Genomic DNA, 22,443 nt, shown 5'->3' on the forward strand with positions numbered 1-22,443 from the left:
TATTTGAAATAGTAAGGAAAAAGCAGTACTGACTTGAACAGGAAGTCACTACACATGTTGTCCATGCTAATAATGTAAACGGATTACACCGTTTTTGTCTTTAAACATTAGGATTTAGAAACATGGGGCGGCCCTGGCCGGTTGGCTCAGCGGTAGAGCGTCGGCCTGGCGTGCGGGGGACCCGGGTTCGATTCCCGGCCAGGGCACACAGGAGAAGCGCCCATTTGCTTCTCCACCCCTCCCCTCCTTCCTCTCTGTCTCTCTCTTCCCCTCCCACAGCCAAGGCTCCATTGGAGCAAAGATGGCCCGGGCGCTGGGGATGGCTCCTTGGCCTCTGCCCCAGGCGCTAGAGTGGCTCTGGTCTCTGCAGAGCGACTCCCCGGAGGGGCAGAGCATCGCCCCCTGGTGGGCAGAGTGTCACCCCTGGTGGGCGTGCCGGGTGGATCCGGTTGGGCGCATGCGGGAGTCTGTCTGACTGTCTCTCCCTGTTTCCAGCTTCAGAAAAATACAAAAAAAAAAGAAAAGAAACATGGGGCTGCAGTTCTGATACACTGTTTTCTTTACTTAGAAACTGCCAGTCTGACCTTTTAGGCAGGACATGGGGGTGTCACCATATTAAGAATGACCCAAATGGCCCTGGCCGGTTGGCTCAGCGGTAGAGCATCGGCCTAGCGTGCGGAGGACCCGGGTTCGATTCCCGGCCAGGGCACATAGGAGAAGCGCCCATTTGCTTCTCCACCCCTCCGCCGCGCTTTCCTCTCTGTCTCTCTCTTCCCCTCCCGCAGCCAAGGCGCCATTGGAGCAAAGATGGCCCGGGCGCTGGGGATGGCTCCTTGGCCTCTGCCCCAGGCGCTAGAGTGGCTCTGGTCGCAACATGGCGACACCCAGGAGGGTCGCAACATGGTGACGCCCAGGATGGGCAGAGCATCGCCCCCTGGTGGGCGTGCCGGGTGGATCCCGGTCGGGCGCATGCGGGAGTCTATCTGTCTCTCCGTTTCCAGCTTCAGAAAAATTGCAAAAAAAAAAAAAAAAAAAAAAGAATGACCCAAATGGTGACGGAAGGGGCCTTGACTTTGGTGTTGAACACACAACACAATATACAGATGATGTATTATAGAACTGTACATCTGAAACCTGTATACTTTTAATTAACCAATGTCACCCCAATAAATTCAATAAAAATTAAAAACTAAAAAAATTTTTTTTAATTACTCAGCAGTGAACTCGTGTGTGAACAGTGCATGGTTCTGTGGATCTCCTTGGGGACAGTCCCCTGGGCTTGTCGTGGAGATTTGGAAGTTAAATTCAGTCTTCCTGATTGACAATGAAAGTGGTCTAGGTCTTATTCAAAGGTGTCTGTGTCTTAGTCTCAGGCAGCTGTGGTCATTCCGGACTTTTTTAGATTATCTTTAAATTCCGTGACTCTGACTCATTAAAAGAAAAAAGAAAAAACACCCAATCCTCTGAACTTCTCTGTGCCCCACAGTAATGTCGCCCTAAGATGCAGTGTCTTTTAGTATTAGAATGGAAAATTTAATTACAAGACAACTCTAATGGTCTGGTTTAGAGTGGAGCTACTGTACCTCTTCAAGACAATGGTTGCTATTTTTAGGCCGGCTCAGAGGGGAGAATTAGTGACGCTCTGCTCTCCTCTCCTCTCCGTGGGGCCTCAGCGTCAGCAGCTGCCCTGTCGAAACCACTTAGTTACTAACTGGTTACTGCAGATACACATTTAAAAAAAAAATACTGTTAAAGATATCTCTTTAAATATCTCTGTCCTAGTAACCGATGAGGCTGGCTCTTTCCCTTGTAAAAGAAACAACAGCTTACTAAATAAAAATAGATTTTTCCATCTTAAAACTTGGTCAGAACAATGGCACGTTCCTGGGCCCAGGAACAGCATTAATTCGAAGCAGATGGGTGCCGGGATTGAGGGCGAGACAGTCCATCCTGTCTTCCTGCTCTGGCTCTGCAGAATTTCATGGGCAACGATGTTTCGCTGCTTTTAAGTGCTTCTCCCCTGGCCAGCGAAGGAGAGGGAGACTGGAGAATTGCATAGACTTTTGCCACCTATGTGCAAGCTTTTCCATTCAAGAAAAACTCTCAGAGAGATAATGCTTCTTTAACATAAGAGGGAGACCCATTCCCTCCAGCACCTGTTTGTTTTCTCCTACTTAGCTCACTTTTCGGGTTTTATACGTTTATTTTCAAATTCCTATTCAGCTTTTATACTTGTTACTGCGTATTTCAGTTGTCTCCACAGCTCACGTAGAGCGGTCCCTAGTTAGGTGTTAGGATTACTGTTTTGCGTTAGAATTACTGCAGATAAACAAGGGTAAAGGACAGCAGGAAACTATTACGAGTGAATGTGCTTACAAAAGCTGTCATATACCAGAGCGAAGACTTCATTGGAGATCCCGGGGAGGGAGGAGGAAAATCAGTCACTTCCATCCAAATGGTGCTGGGCTCCTCCACAGGGAGCCTCCAGAGCTCATCGGGAAAGTATTCCGTGGTCCACGAAGGATCTGTGGTCAGGGAGCGTGCATCTGCTCATGTGTGTGTATGTGTGCACACACAGACACATGTGCGTATGTGTATGTATAATAATGATGTTCTGATATCTGTTTCAGAATGAAGCTATTTTAAAAATTCACCAGAATAGAATCATTTCTCCAAAAGTGATATAGAAACTGTCCTCAGCCACCCTGGATTTTTGTGTCTTTTTCTGAGGAAGGTTTCTGAATGAAGTAGAGAATGTTTTAGACATTTGAGGTCACTTTGGGGATTCCCTTGTTTTTTTTTTCACACTCATGACAAAGTGATAAGCGATAGAGCTCTAGGTAATTGAAAGAGTTAAGAGGATCTGTGTTGGTCCTATCGGAGGAGCAGATGGAACGCATGTAGGTGGGGAAGCTGTTTACACAGAGGAGGGCACGGACTTTTCAGGGTAGCTGGGCACGTGACATTTTGGGGACTGTCCTTACTGGTGGACAGAGAAGAGGAGGCCAAACAAAGCATACGGTCAGGAAGGGAGTTAGCAGGCTGCCGGCAAAGAGGAAGAAGCTGGCAGCTGAAATAACCAAGGGGGGGCGAGAAGTGGATACGGTGGTGTTGAGGTACCTGCAGGCCTCTTAAGAAACTAAAACCTGCGGTGATAAGGAAATTCGTGTGGAAAGACTGATATTGTTACCTTGGTTTGGGAAGTGCTTATGTATGAATGGGGAAGAGAATAAAGGAAGCCTCTCTAAGTGACCACCTTGGGCTTTTACACAAATGAGTCAGTGAGTCAAGGAAGTGAAAACCAGGTTAAGCCTTTAAGTCACAGAGGCAGGAAACCGATGAAGAACACTGAGATGCTAAAAACCAAAAGGAGATGTGATCAACGATCAGATAAAAGAGCGATGAACTACCCCAGCACCTCTTCTTAGGGTTTACATTTGAATGTTTCTATTTTTTCTTTTTTAAAGATTGAGTTTGATAAAACAAAACAAAAAGTTGCCTGGTTATGTTGGAACAAGGCCCCTTTCCTGTTGTGTTTTTGGCTTGGTGTGGCAAGTTTGCCAGGTCACCTGTAAGCCGTGCCAGCTTTTCCTCGGGTGGCGGGAGGTCTTGCCGCATGTGGACCCCAGACTGTCTTAGCGAGTCCTGAGATGATATTTATCTAGGGAGCCTCCAGTATCTAGGTGAATGTAAGACGGCATTACCATCCTAACACTCGCTGGTATTTGTGGCTGGCTTTAGCATTTACGTACATTCTTGCTGGAGTTTAACATCAATTCCGTAACAAGTCAACAGTTGCCCCTGGGAGGCATGTGATAAACCAGACATGAATTAGAAGTGAGAAACCAATTTGTGAATTTTATCATTGATTATTTAGGAGGAAAGCAATGCAGTAAATGACAAAATGGCACACATATAGAAAAACATAAAAAGCACAAAGGATTCCAAGTCAATAAAGTAAACATTTTAAAATATATATGAAATCTCTCATCTTCTCTTCTCTCCTCCTTCTCAAAAAAAAAAATATACATATATTTGTGTATATATATACACACATACATATATGTGTGAGCGCACGCACAGAAGTTCTCACAAGGACCATCTGGGCAACATAAATCTGTGAATCTGGCCAAGTACAGGCAGTAAAGAATGGTGATACTTGTGTCTAACTAGAAAGGGACGCCAAATTAAGACAATAATGATGAAACATTATTGTGCAATTTGTGACAAATTACAATGCACATTCTTACCTAAATTGAAATTCTAAACCATGTTTTTAAAATAGCACCTGGTATTTTATTAATAGGCAAGGTTTGGGTTTTTTTGTTTGTTTTTTTGTTTTTTTTAAAATTCATTTTAGAGAAGAGGGGGAGAGACAGAGAGAGAGGAGAGACAGAGAGAGAGAAGGGAGGGAGGAGCTGGAAGCATCAACTCCCATATGTGCCTTGACCAGGCAAGCCCAGGGTTTCAAACCAGCGACATCAGCATTTCCAGGTCGATGCTTTATCCACTGCGCCACCACAGGTCAGGCTTAATAGGCAAGGTTTGGAAGCAACCCAAGTGCCCATCACTAGATGAGTAGATAAAGATCTGGTATGTATATGCAATGGAATATTACTTGGCCATAAAAAAGAATGAAATCTTACCGATTGCAACAGCATGGATGGACCTAGAGGGTATCAAGCGCAGTGAAATAAGTCAGAGAAAGACAAATACCATATGTCTTCACTTATATTTAGAAACTAAAGAGCAAAATAAATGAACAAACAAAATAAAAACAGATTCATGGATACAGAGAATGGACTGATGGTTACCAGAGGGTCGGGGGTTGGGGGCGGGTTGAAAAAGGTGAAGGGATCGGGAAGTACAAATTGGCAGCTACACCTGACCTGTGGTGGCGCAGTGGATAGAGCCTCGACCTGGAATGCTGAGGTTGCTGGCTAGAAACCCTGGGCTTGCCTGGTCAGGGCACATATGGGAGTTGATGCTTCTTGCTCCTCCCCTTCCTTCTCTCTCCCCCCTCTCTAAAATGAATAAATAAAATCTTTAAATATATAAAAAACTGGCAGTAACAAAACAGTCACAGGGATGTGAAGTACAGCACAGGGAATACAGTTAATAATACTGTAATACCTACATATGCTGCCAGGTGGGCATGAAATATGGGAGGGTGGAACACTGTAAAATATGTGATTATCTAATCACTGTGCTGTACACCTGAAACTAATACAAAATAATATTGAATGTAAACTAATTAAAAAAAAAAATTTTTTTTTAAATAGCACCTGCTAAGTACAACTCATTTGAAGTAAATTTGAACCCAGCCCCTCCAGTTTGCAATTCTAGACTTTCTTTTGGTCTCGGTAAATGGGGATATTCTCATTTTTTGCCTGCAGGCACGACAACAAGCTCAAATGCGTCACCAAATGGCAGAGGACAGCAAAGCGGATTACTCATCGATTCTCCAGAAGTTCAACCACGAGCAGCGCGAGTATTACCACACGCACATCCCCAACATATTCCAGGTGAGCGGCTCGGGCCTCGCGCCGCCTTTCCACAGACAGGCGGAGTGGGGTCGGGATGGCTGGGCTGTCGTTCTGGGTGTTCATGTAATTCTCAGTTTCCTCTAACTCGGATCATCTTGTAAAGCATCCAGATCAAGCACTGACTAGCAGGACAATGAAATACACTGTTCATCTCAAGAGCAGTCGACAGCCTTTGCAAGTGTCCGTGGTTTGCCGTGCTAGTCCTAGAACTGTGACCCTTAGGTTAACGCTCCCTTTGCTAAAAGAACCATTCTGGTTACAAAAAGAAAACAAACCGCCTTAACTTGAGGAATCAAAGCAGCATTCATAGTTGTAGGATTTGAACACAAGTGACAGTTCTTTGAATTGTTTTTGTTTTTCTTTCGACTTCTTTACATTTTCAAAAATGGTATGAGAAAAGATATATATATATGAGAATCTTGTACAACTTCAAGTCCAGGTGTAGAAAAAATAATAAATATTTGCTCTATGGTGTCTACCCAACACAGCCAACAAGAGCATCCACCTTGTAGAAGGAAGGTGCGCTAATTACATCCCAGCCTGGGTTGGGAAAGCCCTTGAGTTTGGGGTTCTAGTTGAAATTGGAGTGGAATGGTGTGAAGTGTACATCTGGGCAGACTCACAGTTCATAGAACGCTAGTTAACGTTGGGGCGCAGTGAAGCTTCCGCTTCCGGAGCCTCTAACTCTAACCCTCCCTGTAGGCCTGGTTCCTTACTGGCCAGTTTGTTAATGGTAACAGCGCTGCCGAAAAGGGGCACCCTGAAATAACAGCAGTGGGCCAGTTACTTTCCTATACAACTTGGTGTTACAGAAAATACAAGAGATGGAAGAGAGGAGGGTGGTGAGGATCGGAGAGTCGATGAAGACCTACGCGGAGGTTGACCGGCAGGTGATTCCCATTGTTGGGAAGTGCTTGGATGGGATAGTAAAGGCGGCCGAGTCAATCGATGAGAAAAATGTAAGTATTGTACTTTGCACTTCATTGACCACTGTCTGTGGTTCCATTATTTCTCCCTCCTCCATCCCTTCCATGGTGACCTCATTCAGTCTTCTCGTGATGGGTCGCCGCTTTCCCGTGGTCAGGGGCACCTTTCAGCAGTAGCTGCTTCCATGCTGTCTGAGTTTTTCCGTGTCATGAGTACCTGTTCTGTTTTCTCATCACTATTGGTTCATCGTTTCCATACATTTCAGCATCTTCAGTTTGGTCAAAGGCTTGTCGTGGTTATATATGCCTGGCTTATAGAAGGAAATCAAGAAATAGTCTCAGGGAGGCCTTCTCTGACTACCCTATTAAAATAATTTTTATTGATTGCTTTTTAGAGAGAAACAGAGAAACATTGATTCATCATTCCACTTACCTTATGCATTCATTGCTTGATTCTCTTTTTTTTGTTTTTTGTTTTTTTAGTTTTTGGGTATTTTTAGTACGAGAGAGAGAGGAAGGGAGAGAGATGAGAAGCATCAACTCATAGTTGCATCACTTTAGTTGTTCATTGATTGCTTTTCATATGTGCCTTGATTGGGGGCTCCAGCTGAACCAGTGACCTCTATGCTCAAGTCAGCGAGCTTGGTCTCAAGTCAGCGTCTATGGGATCATGTCTATCATCCTGTGCTCAAGCCAGTGACCTTGAGATTTTGAACCTGGGACCTCAGCATGCGAGGGCCACATTCTATACACTGTGCCACCACCAGTCAGGCCATTACTTGATTCTTGTCTGTGCCCTGACCAGGGATCAAACCCGCAACCTTGGTGTGTCAGGATGACGCTCTAACCAACTGGGCTCCCTAGCCAAAGACAGGAGGGGTCTTTTAAAAAGAAATAGTAATAGTGAGGTTTATAAGTTAAGCCTTCAAAAGTGTCAACTCTTTGTGAATCTTTTATTTTAGCTTCATTGACTTCTGGCATTGATTAAAATCTGAAATAAACATAATTTTAATTTCTTTTATTAGAAGTTTGGAAATTTCTTTGTCTTTGAAATTTTACATTTTCACAAAATTGTGTCAGGCCTGACCTGCGGTGGCGCAATGGATAAAGCGCCGACCTGGAGTGTGAGGTTGCTGGCACGAAACCCCGGGCTTGCCTGGTGAAGGCACATGTGGGAGTTGGTGCTTCCTGCTCCTTCCCCTTCTCTCTCTCTCTAAAAATGAATAAATAAAATCTAAAAACAATCATGTCAGAACGTTGGTGCCCGTCTTATCAGTTTTATCTGGGAAATTGTGCCCCACCTCCATTTACAGGCCGTTTCTCCCACGTGGGAGCCTTGTTTTCCTTTATATCCCTGATAATTCTTTTTTACCTATAATCTGTATGTGCTCATTTGAAGAGTTTATTCTAAGTCTTCAGGTTTTTCTTGAACTGTTGTCAGCCTCGGCCCCTCTAACCTGCCCCTCCTCCCCCTGCTCTCTCAGAGCCCACACTGTGATGGCTTTTGTCCTGGTCACTGGTCTCAGTGTCCTTTGCTCGTTTGTCTCGTTCTCACTGAACTTTGGGGTCCTCTGGGGTTTTGACCTGAAACCTCCCTGTTCTCTACATTTACTCCTCTGAGCGATCTGTCGACTGTTGGAGCATCAGGTCCCTCTCAGAACCGACTCACATTTCGCATCTTGGCCTGGGCTCTGCCTGCCCGCCGGCTCGCATATTCATGGCTTGTCCAGTTGGCTGTCTAATAGGGGCCGAAGACTCAGCATATCCCAAGCCACACTGCTGACCTTTCTCACCAGACCTGCTCCTCCCGTGGTCTTCCCTGTCTCGGTTACAAGCAGTTCCCTCCTTCCTGGATCTGAGAGTCAAACTTGGAACTCCCCCTTTCTCACACCTGTGTCAATTTTACCAGCCAACCCTGTTGCTTTTAGCTTCAAAATACATTAAGAACTCAGGCCCTGGCCGGTTGGCTCAGTGGTGGAGCATCAGCCTGGCGTGCGGAGGTCCCAGGTTCGATTCCCGGCCAGGGCACACAGGAGAGGTGCCCATCTGCTTTTCCACCCCTCCCCCTCTCTTTCTCTCTCTTCCCCTCCCGCAGTTGAGGCTCCATTGGAGCAAAAGATGACCCGGGCGCTGGGGATGGCTCCATGGCCTCTGCCCCAGGTGCTGGAGTGGCTCTGGTCGCAGCAGAGCGACACCCCCGGATGGGCAGAGCGTCGCCCCCTGGTGGGTGTGCCGGGTGGATCCCGGTCGGGCGCATGCGGGAGTCTGACTGCCTCCCTGTTTCCAGCTTCAGAAAATAAATTAATTAAAAAAAAAAAGAGGCCCTGGCCGGTTGGCTCAGCGGTGGAGCGTCAGCCTGGCGTGCGGGGGGCCCGGGTTCGATTCCCGGCCAGGGCACATAGGAGGGGCGCCCATTTGCTTCTCCACCCCCCCCCTCCTTCCTCTCTGTCTCTCTCTTCCCCTCCGGCAGCCGGGGCTCCATTGGAGCGGGGATGGCCGGGGCGCTGGGGATGGCTCCTTGGCCGCTGCCCCGGGCGCTGGAGTGGCTCTGGTCGCTGGAGTGGCTCTGGTCGCAGCAGAGCGATGCCCCGGATGGGCGGAGCATCGCCCCCTGGTGGGCAGAGCGTCGCCCCTGGTGGGCGTGCCGGGTGGATCCCGGTCGGGCGCATGCGGGAGTCTGTCTGACTGTCTCTCCCCGTTTCCAGCTTCGGAAAAATACAAAAAAATAATAATAATAACTTAAAAAAAAAAAAAAAGAACTCAGTTCTCATCACCCCTACCTTCACTTTCCTGATTCAAGACCTTTGCCATCTCGGATGACGCAGGGGGAGCGTAGATGACTGCAGGAGACATCTAATTAGCCCCGCCCCCTTTGCCCCTGACTCTGACCCCAATCCCTTCTTCAAATGCAGCCCAGGGATTCTGTCACAGGAAGTCCAGTCGCGCCCCGCCTCTTCTCAGAACCCTCCGCGGGCTTCCACCTCCCCCGGAGGAAGCCTCAAAGCCGTCTGGAGCCTCAACGCCCTACGCTGTCGGGAACACCTTTAATTTCGTCCCCACCTATCTTCCTGACGTCACCTGTTCTCGGTTCTCCCCAGCACGCCTGCCACCATGCTCTCCGTGGCACTCCCTGAACGCTAAGCTTCTGCCCTGCTGCTCCCTCTGCCGGGCATGCTCTTCCCGCAGATGCTGTGACTCCCCCGCCCCTCCTTTGGGTCTTGACTTCAATGAACGAATGTTTTGTTCTGTTCTGTCTTTGAGAATTCAAAGGTCAGATCTTACTTAACCCATCTAGGTCGTCTTTCCCTGAATGCTCTTTCCCTCTTTCCAGATATCTCTGCTACATTTTCGATGTGTTCTTCAAGTTTATCTTTCGAAGCTTTGGTTCTTGGCAAAGCGTATTATGGTCTTGCTGCCCTGATCTTAGGCGTTTTTATTGTCGTTTTTACTTCATCGTACCTTCTTCCTCTCTGTCTTATTCGCCTTTAATTACTGTTATACCCATTCTTAAAATTTTCACTTTGAGAAAAGTTGATGGTGTCATTATAAAATTGTTTGCTGAGCATTTACTGCATTTCATGCCTGCTGTCCTCACCACAACCCACTGAGGAAACCCCTAAACCCAGAGGTGGCAGCCTGCCCAGGGCCACATGCTGAATGCGCCCATCCAGCTCCAAGCTCGTCTTTCTCCCCTCAAGGGCCACCACCTTGCTCTTTGTATTTCCAGAACAAGGACAGTTTCTAGCACACGTGTGAATCGACTCGCTCCTTCACAAGTGCTAAGCACAGTTCCGAAGAGACAGAACAACAGAACAAACAGGAACATTTTTTAGAGCACTTTGGAAAAAATAAAGTAGAAAAGGGCGATGGAAGTGCTGGAGGGAGTGGGGCGGGGCCGTATTCCTCCTGGAAGGTTGAGCGCAGACTTGAAGGAAAGAAGCCATTTCATAATGATTTTTTTTTTACAGAGACAGAGTCAGAGAGAGGGATAGACAGGGACAGACAGACAGGAACGGAGAGATGAGAAGCATCAATCATTAGTTTTTCGTTGCGTGTTGCAACACCTTAGCTGCTAATTGGTTGTTTTCTCATACATGCCTTGACCACGGGCCTTCAGCAGACCAAGTAACCCCTTGCTCGAGCCAGCAACCTTGAGCTCAAGCCAGTGAGCTTTTTGCTCCAACCAGATGAGCCTGCGCTCAAGTTGGAGACCTCGGGGTTTCGAACCTGAGTCTTCCGCATCCCAGTCCAATGCTCTATCCACTGCGCCACCGCCTGGTCAGGCCATTTCATAATGATTTAAGTGGGGCGGAGGATAGAAAGCTCCTGGCTCCAGGCCCTGGCCGGTTGGCTCAGCGGTAGAGCATCGGCCTAGCGTGGGGAGGACCCGGGTTCAATTCCCGGCCAGGGCACACAGGAGAAGCGCCCATTTGCTTCTCCACCCCTCCGCCGTGCTTTCCCTCTCTGTCTCTCTCTTCCCCTCCCGCAGCCGAGGCTCCATTGGAGCAGAGATGGCCCGGGCGCTGGGGATGGCTCTGTGGCCTCTGCCCCAGGCGCTAGAGTGGCTCTTGTTGCAACATGGCAACGCCCAGGAAGGGCAGAGCATCGCCCCCTGGTGGGCAGAGCGTCGCCCCATGGTGGGCGTGCCGGGTGGATCCCGGTCGGGCGCATGCGGGAGTCTGTCTGACTGTCTCTCCCTGTTTCCAGCTTCAGAAAAATGAATTAAAAAAAAAAAAAAAAAAAAAAAAGAAAGCTCCTGGCTCTGTTACCTGCTCCTACCCTTTAATGTAACTTCTCGGTCACATGATTACTTGGAAGTCAAACTAGTTTATTGATGTAAAGTTCATTCCCATTTATACCATATGGTCCTGTTTTCACTAGAATAGATGAAGGCTGTACTCACGGGCACACTTGGGATTGTGGGAGAGAATCTGCTAGTGTAGGTTGAGCGTCATATAACAAGAACAATGGTGTTTTACACAAGGCGGTTTCGTTTTCCTCTCGTGGAACAGATTGCTACAGGCAGAGGGTCCGGCCGTGGCCTGGGCGAGTTCTCATGGACCCGGGTTCCTCCCAGATCACAGCCTCTGATGACATGACTTTCAAACTTACTAGGACTTCTGGAACTCCAACCATTGCATCCAAAGTCCAGGAAGCAGAATACAGAGACAGGCCCACATCATCCCTTTAAAGAGGCTTTCTACCTGACCAGTGATGGTGCATGGATCAAGCCTCACCCAGAAAACTAAGAGCACTGGATCGAGGCCCCAAGGTCTCTAGCTCTGAGCATGGGCTTGGCAGCGTGGGGTTGCAGGCTTGAGGTGGGGGGGATCGCCATATGATCCCAAAGCTCGCCAGCTTGAGCCAAAGGTCTCTGGCATGAGAAGCCCAGGGTCGCTGGCTTGAGCAAGGGGACACTGGCTCATCCCCAGTCAAGGCACATGTGAGAAGCAATCAATGTACAACTAAAGTGAAAGTGACTATAAGTTGATGCTTCTCACCCTCTGTCTCTCAAAACAAAATAAAATTAAAAATAAAATAAAAAGGTTTCCTAAGGCCCTGGCTAAGTGGTCAGTGGATAAAGCATCATCCTGGTGTACCAAGGTCGCAGGTTCAATCCCTGGTCAGGGCACGTACGAGAAGCAATCACTGCATATACAACTAAAAATGGAATTACGTGGAGCAGCGAGTTCATGCTTCTCTCCCTTCGCCTTCCCCACTCCTCACAAATCAGTGGGGGAAAAAATTTTAAAGAGGCTTTCTAAAACTGCATGCTGTACTTCTGCCTACATCAGAGATCTCAGAGGTCAAGACAGGTGGCTACCTGCTGCTATCCAGCAGGCTGGGGGTGAAGCCTTTAGCTGGGTGGCAGTGTGCCCGGCTCAAAAATCAGGGTTCTCGTCACTAAGGAGGGAGGGTGATTGGCTATTGGAAGACCACTGGCAGCCCATAACACACCTACAAATTATTAGCTAAAGTAACCATGGCAAATTAAAATGCGGGCTCATGGTAAGAAGTTGAAATCTTTTCAAATTATCTTCCTGGTTGTTTAGTTGTGTTTTTTTTTTTTGTTTTTTTTTTTAATCAGATGATCATTGAGTTAGAATGCTATCACAAATCACATGTATTTTCAGAGTACTTGCTCTACACATCATTTATTAAGGGCATGATGTTTGTAATTTTCTCACACACTTACCTCTTCCACCTGACTATGAGCCCCCTGGGGACATGTTGAACCCAGTGTTCCTGGCAGAATGCCATTCACACTGGTGCCATCGAAGCTCAAGGGATACAGCAGTGGGAAAACAGGAGGACTTACATTCTAGCAGAGGAGAGACTGAACAAATATATACGTGAAGTAAAATTGTTCAATAAATTCATATCACAGTGAACCAAGAAATTAGAGCAACCATGGGATCATCCATGCTCAAGCTGGTGAGCCTGGGCTCAAGCGGCAACCTGGGGGCTTTGAACCTGGGTCCTCCAGTGTCCCAGGTTGACGCGTATCCACTGTGCCACCGCCGGTGAGGCTAGCCAAGTTGTTCTTAATATTTGTTTCTCCAAAAGCAGAAAACTGGTTATTGAAAGTAAAATATCTCCAAACCTCAACTGGACATACAGCTTTATAAATTATTCTCTCTTATAATAATACTATTACTAGAAAAATATGTTATCAATCAATATAACTGCCTTAGAATAGCATCTATATGCAGTAAACATAATTCATTATGTTAAAATCATTTACATGTATTTGAATGTACTTGCGTTTGATGGGTGTAATTTCAGGACTCACAACTGGTCATAGAAGCGTATAAGTCAGGGTTTGAGCCTCCCGGAGACATTGAATTTGAGGATTACACTCAGCCGATGAAGCGCACCGTGTCGGACAACAGCCTCTCGAATTCCAGAGGAGAAGGCAAAGCAGAACCCAAATTTGGTGGCAAATCCAAAGGAAAGTTATGGCCGTTCATCAAGAAAAATAAGGTACTGATCATTGTTGGTACCCGGTGTGAAATGAGTTTAATAAATTGTGCAGATTTTGACTTTATCTTTTAGTCTAAAAAAAAAAAAAGAGAGAGAGAGAGAGAAAACTAGGATTCTATGCTTCAACGTGCAGAAAAAGCTAGAGTGTTACTTTCTTTTACAACAGTGTTTCTCTTTGGTGGCGGTACCTTTGCCATGGCCATTTGTCTGATTTCAGATGCATTGTCACCCACACTAACAGATTCCTGACCTCGCCGCTTCCCATCACGCCTCTCACTCCTCAGTGTCCTAGACTGCTGGTTACCTGGGCTGGGCGAAGGGACAGTGTGCAAAATTCCTGTAACCATCCATCGGCATAGCTAATTGAAATTGTTTCCATGGGTTAATAACTTGGTTTGGAATTCATGCTAACATGTGGCTCCATGAACGTTTTTCATTTTCTTTTCATAGCGTAATACGTAGGTGCATGACGGCATTAACCGGGGCATAAAATATGATTGATCGAGGCGACGTGACTGCTTCCCCCTTAGAATAATTTACTCTTTAATTAAAAAAAGAAAAGAAAAAAAAAAAAGACTGCCTTGCTGTTTTCACAATCTTAGCATATAAGGTCTTTCATTTTTTTATTTTCCCATCAAGCTGTGTAAGTTTAGGTGATTTCAAAATATTTACCCTTCTGGCTTAAGCTGGTTTAGAGTAACTGATTAGAACTGTAATTTGCATGTGAAATCTGCATGAGCTGCTTTGTCAAATATTTCTTGCTCTTCTGCTGTTGCCTTACTTACTAAAAAATCCCACTCTCATCCCATCCTTCATTTTGGCATATTCTCCATGTTTTCTTTTGGACCATGGCCTAAATATTTAATTGTTTGTGTTTTACTTGCTTTGGATTTCAAATATTATTTGATGCTTACTTTTGTTTTGTGTCTTATCTTCTTGTTTCTGATTTACTGTCACCGCTCCATCTCTTACACGTAGCTTATGTCCCTTTTAACATCCCCCCATCAGCCTCCCCCTCCTCCCCCTGCCTCTGCCTCACCCTCTGCTGTTCCCAACGGCCCCCAGTCTCCCAAGCAGCCAAAGGAACCCCTCTCCCATCGCTTCAACGAGTTCATGACCTCCAAACCCAAAATCCACTGCTTCAGGAGCCTAAAGCGAGGGGTAAGTTCTGCTCCGGAATCCTGTCTCTCGTGCGCTGTGGTTGCCTGTCTGGTTCTGCAGGACTTGTTCTGTTGGTGACTGAATTCACTGTGTTTCCCCATGGCATAAAACAGTAAGGACCTGTGGCTCGTGACGGGCAGTTAGAAGGACGAGGAAGAAGGGAAGAAGGAAGCAGGGTGGGTGGAAGGAGAGAGCCAGCCAGCCCCGAGCTCTTTCTGTCTTTCATACAGATTCTGGAAGGACTTTTCTCCATTTACCTTTTAACATCCGAGTCATTAATATTTTACTTAATTTTACCAAAAAAAAAAAAAAAAAAAAAAAAGGGGAGACTTTGAGTCAGTTCTAAAGTTAGTGCCCTGTGAGATGAGGACTTAGAGGTCGCTGTATGTCAGAAAATGCTTGTTTAATAATGACTGAAACGAGGCGAGTTGGTGAGGACGGGTCTCTGAGCTGTGCCACGGGGTGCGAAGGGAAATCGGTTCCCGTGGCTTCTTCAGCTGTCCTGGCGACTTAGAAGATACTGATACAAAGTCTGATGAAATCTCTGACTGGAAAAGACCTAATGCAGCATTTGTCTGCAAAAGGTGACGTCGCGGCCGCTGACGTTGACTGAGCGCTTGTTCCGTGCCTGGCTGTTCCATGCGCTCGTTTATTTTCTTCAACCACCCAGGGGACTCATGATCCTTATTCTACTGAAAAATGAGAAAACAGACATAAAAAGATAATGCTAGGAAGATAGACAGGCAGGGGTTGAAGCTGGGGAACCTGTTCATAGCCTGGATTCGGTGACGTCCCCACTGGGAGAGAATCTGTTATGACATAGGTAACTCATGGCAAGCAGACTCAGGTGGGCCATTGGAACATTGGAATGGCTTTATGGAATTGAGCCGGTGACCCAGAGTAGCCAGCAGTTAGAAAAAAAGATTGGAATAAAGTAAGAGGTGGCATCCTGAATAAATCTAAATTGTCAGTCTAGCCTAAGCTGTCCCCAATTATTCTTTAGAATAAATAATGAAGTGTGTGTATCAGGAGTAAGCATTTAGTGCCTTAGCACGTCCATAAAGGGCTTCTTCAACCCTGTGCTGGGGCCAGCTATTGTGGGCTGTGGTCTCACACAAATGGGATTTCTACTTTTTCCTCCTTCTGAGTAAAAAAGAATGCAAATATATAGTAGATAACTAAGCTGTTCACTTTAAAAATAAGGGACAAAAGCCCCCATTACTTTATATCCAGAGGTCCTTTAATAAGAGAATCTCAGAGATTTATGCAGAGTACAGTTGGTGGAACTATCTTGTTTTAAGGTTACCCAGCATATCAGGTTAAAAATTGGAAATTTAATTTCCTGGAGATTTCAGGACAACCATTGTTAAAAGTCAGAGTATAGCTTCCCAAGTAGACAATAGGTCGCGTTGAGCTCAATAGCTCGATCTCAAGTGTTCTGGCTTTCAGAACCCCCGCCCGTCCCAACGTGTTCATCAGGAAATGTCCCAGGTCTGACCAGAGTGTATTTCTGCCACTTCCAAAACCTTTACAGAGCACCCTGTTATTGTATTCATAATAAGTATCTCCGCACTGTCCTGGAATGTCACGAGGAGGGATGTGCCTGTTGGGGATGGCTGACTTTTTGTTTCTGTAGCTGTTGCATTCTTCTCTCGACATCACAGTCTGTTGGTGGCATGTGGTTTCTGAATCTGTTTCATGGTGTTTTCTAAATGTTTAGGAAACCAAAGAATGGCAGGAATCAACAAGTATAAGAAAAGATGGCAAGAAAAAAATAGAACGCTTAAAAACCAGTAAAATGGGAAACTGGTTATTTTGATGACATAAAGGACCCCTCCACCCCTCTTTTTTTAACCATAATTAGTAAAATTAATTTTATTTCTTACTCCTCAAATCTATGTTCAGCAAACCTCTCTTTAAAAAATTTCCTCACCCCATTAAAAAAATAAAATTATTAAAATTAAAAAAAAAATTTCCTAAACAGTGAGTGTGTTTTCTTTCACACACACTCAAAGCATTAGTAAATAAGTAGAACTGTATTTTTCTTTCTTCTTCTTTTTTTTTTTTTTACAGGGACAGAGAGAGAGAGTCAGACAGAGGGATAGATAGGGACAGACAGACAGGAACAGAGAGAGATGAGAAACATCAATCATTAGTTTTTCGTTGCGACACCTTAGTTGTTCATTGACTGCTTTCTCATATGTGCCTTGACCGCGGGCCTTCAGCAGACTGAGTAACCCCTTGCTCGAGCCAGCGACCTTGGGTCCAAGCTGGTGAGCGTTTTGCTCAAGCCAGATGAGCCCGCGCTCAAACTGGCAACCTTGGGGTCTTGAACCTGGGTCTTCTGCATCCCAGTCTGACACTCTAGCCACTGCGCCACCACCTGGTCAGGCAGAACCGTATTTTTCTTTCCCGTATGTTAATCAGGGTCAGATTTGATGGCCCTGACTTCCGGAAGTGGGAGGGAGGGAAAGAGGGAGAAGTAAAGAAAGAGAGAGAAAGAGAAAGAAGGAAAGAGAAGGAAGAAAGGGAAGGAGGGAGGAAGGGAGGGAGGGGGGGGGGAGGGAGGGAAGAAGGAAGGGAGGAAGGAAGGAAAAAAGGAAAAGGAAATACATCAGAGAAGTAAGATTAGGAAGTTTAAAATAAAAAACAAATCTGAAGTTTGGGGAAATAAATTTGATTTTAAAGCAATTTCAGAACAGAAGGTACATGGTTTATTGGATCCATGACCAAGTGCTACAGTCCTTGGTACTGTTTTGTTTGTTCTGCTCTATAACTTTAAGACTATTGTGCCAATGGTAGGAAAAGTATCCTAGGAAGATAACAGGTCTATGATTTTAATGTGTCTTTTAATTTAATCATGTTTGCAGCTTCCAGATTTAGAGTTGAATCATTTGTTTCTGCTATTACAATGTTTAAATCTTGTGCAAACATTTTCTTAGCTGATTTTGTTTCTAAATAATTAAGCAGTATAAAATGTTTTTTGTTGTACCTTGGTGACATCTGTAAGAAAACTTTGTTTCATTGAACATCTTAAAAGATGGCATGAGCATTAGTAACCATATTCCATCTTTACCCTGGATTGTATATTTTCAATGTGCAATCTACAAAGTATAAATAAATGTGTTGTCATAAATTGGGATTCTTTCCAGGTCTGAGCAAAGGACTTGTAAATCTGAAATATGGACCTGCTTGCCCCATGTTTTAAAAGTAATTGTATGGGAAATGCCATCGAAGTTACTTGAATGATTTTGCAAGTCCTTACCAATTGTTTGTCAGATGTTACAATCTCATGGTTACTTTATTTTATTCATTTTATTCTCTTGCTGATTATTGGCAGACTCAGTCTTTCTGTTTTCACAAAGAACTCATGAAGAGGACAATAGGGAAACCCACGTATGCTTTTGAAGCTAGGGACTATGTTGTAAGTTCACCTGTGACGGCCAGGTCATTCAGTCACGGCACAGGCACTAACCCCATTGACACCACCAAGACTGGGGACCCAGATGCACTCTGTTGTATTTCCATTGAGAAATGAAATTCTCAATTGAGAGCTGGTCACCGAAGTCAGGGGGGAGGCAGATGGGGAGGATCTTAATTGTACAAATCCAACCCCGGCTACTTCGTCTGGGGAACTCGAATGGGAAAAGGAACCAGACTTCCCAGTAACACTCAGTCAGCAGAGCCTGATTTCTTTTCCCTCTTCATTGCTGGTGACTGCCATCTGAGATCTCTCTGGGTGCATTTTTACAGCAGAATTTTCCCCATAAAATGCATCTGCAGAGCATGGTCACAAGAGGATGACGCTCTTACAGGTGGCAGTTGTGAGGCATGGTCACCCACATCCACACCTGTAACGGATGATTCCTAAGGGAGTTACACCATAAAGCTTGGAGAACCCAAAAAAATCCATGATGCGTGAGCAAGGTCACAGAGGAGAGAAATGGCTTTCTGCAGACCTTCCGCGCATTGCTTAGATATTCATTTTCACTGTCCCCTTTCTTTGTACTTGAGGTTAGTACCTGTGACTGCCAATAACACATGGACAATAGCGCTGGCTCTGTGTTCCCTCCTGTGCTCCTGACATTTGTGGCTCCGCAGGCTCCATAACCGTTGCCTGAAGCTGACAGCTTTTTAGTTCTCCAGGTGTCTTGCTATGCACCATGGGCAGCCTTTAGAATTCTCTCTTAGCAGATGATTCGGTTTCTGATTGTAAGTGATCTAACTTACAACGGAAGACCAAGAACCTGTTTATAATCGTTAAAAGGAGTAGCTGTGATGGCGGGAAAAGGGAATGTATCCCAGAATTTGGCATTTCCTATTTCTATGGGGATTTATTCTCAACCCTAATGACTTTATTATTATGAAGTGGTAATAGTCCCAAGGCTATTCATCTTGATGTTAGGACTCCGTGTTTTGGAATGCTTAAGAAAGTATATGAAACTTTAAATAACGGAAATAGCCAAATAGAGAACAGATAGTGATCTGACTTCACATCTCTGTTCTTTGAGTCAGCGACATTTAGCCAGTGATGTGTGAGAAAACATTTGTCTCTGGCAGCGCTTTGTAGGGAAGGTCTATGCAAAGTTTCCTGCTGTGCCCTGAATGTTGTCTGTAAAGACCGCCAGTTGTGACGAATAGATCTGTGCTAAGTTCACCAGAGGGGCTCAAGGAGTTCACATTGGCTGCCCACAGAACAGCCAGGAATATGACCGTCTGCACCTTTCCCCAAAAAAGTTTTGTTTTGCAATTTCTATCCTTAAAAGTCTTCTTTTCCTTCACACAGACAATTTGTCTAAAAGTTTAATGCCTATTTGCAAAGTGCCAACTTTGAGTTAATCTTTTTTTTTTTTTTTTTTCATTTTTCTGAAGCTGGAAACAGGGAGAGACAGTCAGACAGACTCCCGCATGAGACAGTCAGACAGACTCCCGCATGCGCCCGACCGGGATCCACCCGGCACGCCCACCAGAGGCGGTGCTCTGCCCCCCAGGGGGCGATGCTCTGCCCATCCTGGGCGTCGCCATATTGCGACCAGAGCCACTCTAGCGCCTGAGGCAGAGGCCACAGAGCCATGCCCAGCGCCCGGGCCATCTTTGCTCCAATGGGGCCTTGGCTGCGGGAGGGGAAGAGAGAGACAGAGAGGAAAGCGCGGCGGAGGGGTGGAGAAGCAAATGGGCGCTTCTCCTGTGTGCCCTGGCCGGGAATCGAACCCGGGTCCTCCGCACGCTAGGCCGACGCTCTACCGCTGAGCCAACCGGCCAGGGCTGAGTTAATCTTAAGCATACAACTTTCTCAATCTGTTTAAGGAATTTTGAACACCCTCCCGGCTCCTAATGTAAAATGAGAGTGCACTATCTGCAATATTTTGTCTCTGACATATCTTAGGGTCCCACTCCCCATTGCCAGACGTGTAGAATTCATAGGAGCTAAGTAAGTATGCACTCAACTCTCAGAATAGCACTTCTGTAGCCAGAGGCCAGGGCTCACGTGTCAGTGAAAAACCAAATATTTCTTTTCCTAATTTCGAGATGCCTTTTCATCTGTTTGGGGTCCAGTAATCACTACACCTTTGCTAACCTTAAGGCCTGGTAGGATGGCAGCTGCTGTGTCCTGATGATTGTCACGAAAGCCACAGCAAGGAGTAGCCCTTGGCTGTGGAGAAAATTGGAGAAAATTGGCTATTTCCCAAAGCTAACTTTCAAGAGCAGCTACTCCTGTGAATTCCCCGCACGCTCCATTATCCCTGTTGGTAGGGCCCAGAGTGGACGGAAGACCTCTGATGACCACTTCCGCAGGGCCGGCAGTGGACGTGGTGCTCAGGTGGCCAGCACATTGTCCTCCTGCTTCCGGCCGGGCGCCCAGGGCTCTCTGGCTCCTGTCTGTAGTTTCTCAGAGCAGCTCCCAGTCCTGGGGTTCCCCTTCACCGTCTGAGAGTCCGCCCACGTCCCCGTAAGAATCGCCCGTGTTCACACTCACTAGACTCCCTTCCTATGAAAAGGTAGCCTGCATGTTGTGGGTGTCATTGCTCTCCAGACTCTTAGTCTGTAGCAGGTTTTTTGTTTTGTTTTGTTTTGTTTTTTCATTTTTCTGAAGCTGGAAACAGGGAGAGACAGTCAGACAGACTCCCGCATGCGCCCGACCGGGATCCACCCGGCACGCCCACCAGGGGCGACGCTCTGCCCACCAGGGGGCGATGCTCTGCCCATCCTGGGCGTCGCCATGTTGCGACCAGAGCCACTCTAGCGACTGGGGCAGAGGCCACAGAGCCATCCCCAGCGCCCGGGCCATCTTTGCTCCAATGGAGCCTCGGCTGCGGGAGGGGAGGAGAGAGACAGAGAGGAAAGCGCGGCGGAGGGGTGGAGAAGCAAATGGGCGCTTCTCCTGTGTGCCCTGGCCGGAATCGAACCCGGGTCCTCCGCACACTAGGCCGACGCTCTACCGCTGAGCCAACCGGCCAGGGCCTAGTCTGTAGCAGGTTTGGTGAACAACAGCCTGTGTGGTTATTTTGTCTCCTACAATCATTCCATGTCACCAACTACAAGCCTGGTTTCTGTCCAGGCTGATTGGGACCGGACAGACTGTGGACAGGAACCCTCCTGTTCCGTCTGCCCTTTGCTTTGGCAACATGGCGGCTGAAGGAAGGTTTTGGCGGGGAGCAGCCCCTCTTGTGAACTTCCGCACAGATCCGCTCTGAGTCATTTTCACGAAGCGACAGGTGAATTTGTGTTATGTTAACGCGGTGGCGCTGACCACGTTCCTCTTCTTCTGATGTGTTGTTTCTCTCTCTCTCTCTCTTTTTTCCCGTTACCCCCTCCGATTTGTACACGAAGCTTTCTCTCAAGCTGGTAAGCACAATCGGCCCGTGCATGTCCTGTCCGACCAGGTGTCTTGCCGTGTGTTTGTGGGTGCTCTGCCGTGTGCAGCTTGCCTTCAGAGGGCACGGGTGGCTTGCGTTTCTCTCGTGGATGCTTTTGCGGCTTTCTCTATTAGACCTTTGAAACACAAAGGTTGAGAATCTAATCTTAATCTTTTTTAAAAAAAATCTTAATCTTTTTAAGTTGCTAAGAAAATTAACGCTTAACTCGTGATTTTTTTTTTTTTTTACACTGTTGGGGCCATAAGGGGACGGCCCCTGATGATGAACTTGACTTAAATATGAACATAAACGTCAAGCAGTGGGGAGTTTATTTCTTGGATCATTTGGAATAGAAGTAAATTTAATAGCTATGAGAGGCCGTTCCCAGAGGGCCACGGAGCTGAGGAAAGGTGCGGGAGCCTGAGGGACACATGCAGGAACGACGCACGTCTCGGGCGCGGGGCCCAGGCGGCTGCGGAACGGAGAGCCAGGGGCTCTTTCGGGTGCTCCTTGCGGGCAAGTGGAAAAAGCCCCCCATCCCCCTGGCCTCTCCAGAATGACTGGCTGAGTGTTCTGTGTTGTGTCTACGTAACCACACAGCCCTGGCAAACAAACTAATAATCACTTACATATATTAAAAGGAAATCTTAACCAACAAAACCCATAACTATGCTTCAAACATTTGCACGTTACGCAGTATTCTCAAACATTCCAGCTGAGAACGTTCTGAAATTATGGATGATGATAAAGGAAGGGTGACAATTCATATGGGGACAAGACGAGTGTGCCCCGCTCTGCCATCAGTAGTGAGGCCTCTGTTGTATGGTCATTCTTACACACGTATGTGTGTGCATGTGTGTATGTCCACCTCCCCACAGCTTCTCAACCTGACTCACCCTAGAGAAACGGACCCAACCCTGAAGCCAAGGAATATTTTTATGAAATTAAGCATTTCCTAGACTGAGATAA

At 46.5% G+C, this 22,443-nt stretch overlaps 1 protein-coding gene across 14 annotated transcripts in view; it reads left to right on the forward strand.

The window, feature by feature from the left end:
* FNBP1 (formin binding protein 1) overlaps window positions 1-22,443 on the forward strand; it is a 139,215-nt gene that overhangs the window by 102,103 nt on the left and 14,669 nt on the right. For 3 of the 14 annotated variants that reach the window (XM_066255961.1, XM_066255949.1, XM_066255948.1), the window contains exons 7-11: window positions 5,397-5,525; window positions 6,359-6,505; window positions 13,259-13,456; window positions 14,435-14,617; window positions 21,449-21,463. In XM_066255961.1, coding sequence (XP_066112058.1) covers window positions 5,397-5,525; window positions 6,359-6,505; window positions 13,259-13,456; window positions 14,435-14,617; window positions 21,449-21,463 — 672 coding nt within the window. The remainder of the gene's footprint in view (window positions 1-5,396; window positions 5,526-6,358; window positions 6,506-13,258; window positions 13,457-14,434; window positions 14,618-21,448; window positions 21,464-22,443) is intronic. The other 11 variants (XM_066255952.1, XM_066255953.1, XM_066255954.1 and 8 more) reach the window with 6 other exon arrangements.

The sequence above is a fragment of the Saccopteryx bilineata genome, chromosome 2, assembly GCF_036850765.1.
Source record: "Saccopteryx bilineata isolate mSacBil1 chromosome 2, mSacBil1_pri_phased_curated, whole genome shotgun sequence".
NCBI lineage: Eukaryota > Metazoa > Chordata > Mammalia > Chiroptera > Emballonuridae > Saccopteryx > Saccopteryx bilineata.